Source organism: Pollicipes pollicipes, unplaced genomic scaffold (genome assembly GCF_011947565.3).
Source record: "Pollicipes pollicipes isolate AB1234 unplaced genomic scaffold, Ppol_2.1 Scaffold_7261;HRSCAF=8764_pilon_pilon_pilon, whole genome shotgun sequence".
Lineage (NCBI taxonomy): Eukaryota > Metazoa > Arthropoda > Thecostraca > Pollicipedomorpha > Pollicipedidae > Pollicipes > Pollicipes pollicipes.
This window is the reverse complement of record NW_023597054.1, coordinates 5,921,898-5,928,104: the sequence shown is the minus strand read 5'-3', so window position 1 is coordinate 5,928,104 and position 6,207 is coordinate 5,921,898. Positions and strand designations below refer to the sequence as shown.

Below are 6,207 nucleotides of genomic sequence, written 5' to 3'. Positions count from 1 at the left end.
ACTATTGTGGCTTGCATGATATTTGAATCATACATTTGCCATAACGTGCTGTGGGGAATTGTTCAACAGCTGTACAACATTCTAAGCATTGGTTTCTATCAACCTTAATTGGCACTCGCACCTTTACCATAGCATTGTCAATTTTGACAGATTTCTATCGCTTCATAGCTTCATAAAAGGCGGTAGATGTGAGCACAAACTTATCAAGGAATCACTTAATCAAGAAGGTCGAAAATTTGAGAATTGCAAGCAACCAACCTCTAATGTTCTTTGGCGATCACTGAAACCAGCTAGAGTATATTGTTCACTGTAATCTGCTGCCAGAGAATGTCTTTCAGTCCTTCCTCCTGCGAATACAGTGCAAATTCACCTGGGTTATTTTGTTCTCACTACAAGCCGTGATTTTAAAACATTGTTTGTTCCCCCAGTAGCCAAAACCAAATCTCACATACTGCTGTCCATCCATTAGTGCGCCAAGTCTGAGGTGCGACGGGCAATGCGAGAGGCCTACACCGATGATGCTCAGCTGCTTACCTCAAAGCCGCCGTTCCTCTCAGCAGCAGGAAGCCCGGATGAATCCTTGACATGTGTCGCTCCAGCGACCTCCGTTACCTTTGAAGCTACAGCTCAGGTGTCCACAAACAACAATCCTAGATCTGCAGGGCTTTTTAACGGAGTTACCTTAAAACAAACTGACGATTGGCGACGTCCTTCTAGTCAGTCGGTCCTCAAAGACACAGAGACAAGACAAGACTAACCACAGACCACAACCTTGCACTGAACTAACGCATTACCACGTGGCGAGCAATCGAGCCATCTGTCTCAAATGGCACGACGATACGTAGCAAACTGACCACATTCGTCGCAAGGTGCTGTGGCCAGCCACGGTTCTTACGACTGTTAATAGGCCCAGTTATTTAGTATTTTGTTGTGTTTAGTGTGTGGAGTGAATCCTGGCTGAAAAATCTGTGAAAAGCACCGATCTGAGGGACATTGTGTCACCACTGATCTGTGACGTCCGTGCTGACTATAAACTGCTTCTGTCACATGCTAAAACTATCCTGATAAAGCAACTACGTCTGACAGCATTTTATGGCCCAACTTGCTCATACAGTGAAACGTCAACGTTTTGACATATGCTCACGCTGCAAGCCTTCGCCAGTGCAGACCAATACTAAGCTTTGAGTTTCGTCGAACTGCGATAATCTGTTGTAATATAGTCTTGCCTGTTGAAATTTGTTTTATTTTTGCAATTCTGTGACCAATTGGTTTGCAAAAGCGTCGGTTTTTGTCAGCGATCATATCCGGCAAATCACAAGCTTTCTTCACCCCTGGCGCTTCGTTACAGTCCTTAAAAAACGCCTTGTGTTCCGAATTCATCCGCCCCATTAATTGAAATCCCCTGGGTTTGACGAATCGCAGACCAGGGAGTCTTTGCGCGATGTCGGTTTTTAACTTTTGTGCGAATGCCTAACATCACGACAACTCTACTTGTTAGGCTCATGAAAGGAAAAAATCCCAACGCACTGGTACGTCCCATCATCAAAAGTACCTCAAGGTAACTGACCCTATTTGCTTATAGAGACCTACATGGTTATGCCAATCGCTTTTGCTATGGCCTCGTTCATTCCACACCGCAAAACGCGTCACAATAGTTCTTACTTAGTGTAGTCCCAAGTACGTGGATCGTGCAGACCAAGGAACAGCTCGGTTTTGGGCCTTAAAGCTTTTCGGGGTCGCTATTCTAATAGAAACGTTGATCTATCGTCCTTGTCGTGTTATTCGAAACCAGCCTTTTAATTAAATCGCAAAAAGGGTTGACATAGTGGTTCCATTAATGTCTCCTTTCGTACTGTCGTACTTAGACCATGGATAATCTATCAAGTAACAAAAGAGTGTTTACATTTGTTCTGCTGTTTTAGTCTTTTCGCCTATAATTTCGTTTCGGGAAGAAGCCAGGGGGCCTGCTGTGTAAAATGTTGTATGATATTTTGAAATGTTTATTGAAATCATGCACCAGTTAATAGAAACATCGGTTGTTCTAAGCGGCCACGAGTTGACAAAAAAATATCTGCATGACGTGTGCATGCATAAGCATGCATGCCCTTTAAATTATTAGCATGATGATAGGTTTCCCAGTTCCTTAGCAGAAGCTTCCGCAGCCTCTGTCTGCCTGTCTGTCTGTCCTCGTGACGTTTCCGCAACAAATACAGCGCGGTTAGCAGATGTAAGTGCTCCTGGTCACCTGTGCGTGGGTGATAGGTAAACAGATTGTCTCCATGACTCCAAGCAGTTGCCTTTTGCCATCGATGTCAGGTTGAAACGTGCCGCCTAACAACATTCCAACTAACAAAAGTTGTGATTTTTCCCCAAAAGTACGCAATAACCATCACCACGCTATTAATATGCCATTATAACGATTTCAATAACCGTTATAAGACAATGACCAAATCGCGTGCCAAAACTGAAATACGCCAAAAATAGAGTGAGGAAGGCTGAAACCCGTTGTTCGGCGTTACGCCTTACCAAAGTAGCCGTTAAACTGTACCCCGGAACCGTTTTTATTATAGCATGCACAAACACGTCATTTTAAGTTTGCTGCTTTAACCCCGCGGTACCAAATCAAAAGTATCGCTTACACGAAGTAAGGAGGGTGCTCATGCTAATGATTTCGGTACGTCTGCTAACACAAAAATTGTGTTTTTGTCTTTTTTGCAGTTTTTTTCGCAATTGTCTTGCGGCGCAGTACTTTGTGCCGCGTGAACGTCGTGCACATGCTGGCAAGTCGTACACTTAATCACATTCTCTTTTGTTAAAGTTGTCATCCTGAATTTAGTTCACAATGTTTAAGGGCGTTCCTACCGTTGATCATTTTCCAATTTATTCCCTGCTCTTTCCTCCTGGCATGTTATAATGTGCATGTTTTCTCTCCTGTCTGTCTTTGCCTGATATTCTGTTGTCTATTTTTGTCATTTAATAAGTCATACGAATTCTTTGGCCTCGTATGTGCTTTTGCTGCCACTATTTATTTGGGGATTTTACATTCAGCGTGGTCTCCGTTCCAAGACGAAATTTCACCCACGTCCCCCGGTCACACTAAAAATGCTCATGATTTTGTGATGCAATAATCGCCTTCTCTCAAGCTCGATCGTTTTACCCGCGGCTCAAGATGTTTTGAAGTCCACAATTTTTGTACCATGGAAGCTCGGATGGGGCACAGGTATCCTGGTTAGCCCCCCAGGTGCGTTCGGAATCTTTCACTGCCTCCGTGAAATCACTGGCTCCGGAATCCTCACTGCCTTTTGTCATGCAAGAATCGCCTTCTCTCAAGCTTGATCGTTTTACCCGCTGCTCAAGATGTTTTGAAGTCCACAACTTTTGTACCATGGAAGCTTGGATGGAGCACAGGTGTCCTGGTTAGCCCTCCAGCTGCGTTCGGAATCTTTCACTGCCTCCGTTAGCTTCTTCTGTCAGTCGAAGCCTGCTGGCCAGAGCTACACGAGCCAGGGATATAGATAGTCATGTTTTCTGTTAATCACATGTATTCGTTGAGACTATCGGACGTCGATGAGAAGCACATTGCTGTGGAGCGGATGGACACTTACGGCCAGTTGGTGAACCTGCAACCGTTTGGCAACACGGTCTTGGTCGGCCCTCATTTCGATAAAACGCTGACTTGCCCACCGCAACGTATTTGCACGCCTTCGAATACTTCGAAATCTTTTAACACATTATGGATCACACGTGGTTTGTAAACACATTACAAGCTTTCCATTCCGGCTCGAAAGAAACAAAACACAGCGACGCCCATGATGCGCCGCTGTACTCTAAAGACGCGCCGGGCGGCTCAGGCCTGCTTCTGCTCCTGCAGGAGCTCCTGCACCTGCGCGCCGTTCCAGATGGTCCTGATTAGCGCCATCATGTTCTCCCGCGTGTAGGGGCAGCTGCTACCGTAGGCGAGGTTGCAGGACTTGGCCCCGCGCAGCCTGCCCAACCAGCCGGCCGTCTCGTACGGCAGCTTGGACGCCTGTTGCGGCTTGGTGATATCCTTCAGGTCTCTGCAAAGTCAGAAATTCTGTAAGCAATGAGTTCAAAGCAATCTTATATGTATGGTATTGAATGTCAAACGCTTCGTCGCAGATTGCTGCGCGAGCTTTTTAAGCGCAGTGACAGCCACGAACGGGACAGCCGAACACCAGCCTAAGGTGACTGCAATGCACAGGAAAAACCAACGAACTACTGCCAAAAGTAGACGAAACTGCGCCGCAGCATAAGGCAGACTTTTCTTAAGCACTCCCAGATAACTTTCACTTAAGCTGTATTCCCAAGCAAGAGCAAAACATTTGTTGTGCCTTGAGCTTGTGCCGTGGGCTCAGATTCTGGAACTCACCCGAGGAAGGAGAGAACATCCTTCTCATCTTCATCCAACTTGCCCTCGGCCGCCTCCAGGAGACAGATGAGCTTGCGCGCGCAGCCGGCCTGGTCGTTGGTGCTAACCATCTCCCACATGTTGGACTCCTCCTCGTCTTCCAGCTCCTCCAGAGTGAGGTCCCGTCGGCCGCGGTACCTGTGGTCAGGTCAGGTCAAATCAGTCGCAGGTCAGCCAGCTGCCGCTGCAGTCAAGAGGAATAGACACACTCCCCTGCCACTCGTGCCGCGCGGGTGGCAAGAGGGTCATGTCCATCTCTCGGGCATGGTAAGGTGCACCTTAATTTGGACAGGACACCAGTATCATGCGATACCATTGAAAAACGAGGAGTGATTTAACAAATGTTACATTAGTCAAAAGTCAAATGTCACATCAGTAGTGTCATCAGACGGCACATTTCAACTGTCGTTTCGCCAACCAACATTCGCCTGTAACAAAAACAACATGTCTGGTGATCTGCTCAGAGGGTGCGCGCCCGCCTCCAGCGTCCGTTCTTGGTCTGCTCTCACCTCCTGCCGCGTCCGCGGCCGCGCCCGCGCCCGCGCCCGCGGCCGCGCCCGCGCCCGCGTCCGATGAGCGCCGCGCCGATGCCGATGGCGCCGATGCCGAGCACGGCGGCGGCGCCGAGCGCCACAACGGCGGCGCCGGCGCCGGCCGTGCCCGCCACAAACGTGGCCTGGCCAACCTCGAGCAGGCCGGCCAGCAGGAGACTGAGGACCAGGTACCCGGACCGCATGGTGCAGCTGTACGCCTCACTTCGTCCTGCTGGTCGTCACCGACAACCCCCGACCAAGTCTGCCGGGAGTGACGCGCGTGCCGGCTTTATAAGGCCGACCGACACCCTGAGCTGTCCCTCGGGGGCTGGAGGACGGACGGCGGCGGACCTGCACTGCGGGCGAGAGTGAAGGCCACGCGCTATGAATGCCGCGGATGCTCAATAGGCGGCGATGGGATGACCGCGACTATGGGCGCGCGCTCTCTGCGCGCTTTATGGGCAGTTTTGCGCAGTACGAAGTTCCCACTGAACAACCGATACTTGTGTTCGGCTTAATCCTCCTGGTGTCTGCCTCATTTTCGCTACCGACAATATGATGTGGCAGTGCTAGGTATGCCACCACCGCCGAGAAATGACACTGGTGGTTTTGTGGTTGGATGAGTATCAAAAGCGGTACTTTTATATCGTTACACACACACACACACACACACACACACACACACACACACACACACACACACACACACACACACACACACACACACACACACACACCACACACACACACACACACACACACACACACACACACACACACACACACACACACACACACACACACACACACACACACACACACACACACACACACACACACACACACACACACACACACACACACACACACACACACACACACACACACACACACACACACACACACACACACACACACACACACACACACACACACACACACACACACACACACACACACACACACACACACACACACACACACACACACACACACACACCGGCAAGATATATATATATATATATATATATATATATATATATATATATATATATATATAAATATATATATATATCTCTCTCTCTCTCTCTCTCCTCTCTCCTCCTCTCTCTCTCTCTCTCTCTCTCTCTCTTCTCTCTCTCTCTCTCTCTCTCTCTCTCTCTCTCTCTTCTCTCTCTCTCTCTCTCTCTCTCTCTCTCTCTCTCTCTCTCTCTCTCTCTCTCTCTCTCTCTCTCTTCCCTCTCT

The 6,207-nt window shown here is 48.7% G+C and overlaps 1 protein-coding gene across 1 annotated transcript; it reads right to left on the bottom strand.

Annotated features, from left to right (window-relative positions):
- Positions 1 to 3,524: 3,524 nt before the first annotated feature.
- LOC119112862 (uncharacterized) lies at positions 3,525 to 4,974 on the bottom strand. The gene is made up of 3 exons (XM_037237150.1): positions 4,939 to 4,974; positions 4,391 to 4,567; positions 3,525 to 4,058 (listed from the first exon to the last, which is right to left on the bottom strand). The coding sequence occupies exons 2-3, from the start codon at positions 4,507 to 4,509 to the stop codon at positions 3,848 to 3,850; spliced, it is 330 nt and encodes a 109-aa protein (XP_037093045.1). The 5' UTR covers positions 4,510 to 4,567; positions 4,939 to 4,974; the 3' UTR covers positions 3,525 to 3,847.
- Positions 4,975 to 6,207: the final 1,233 nt, after the last annotated feature.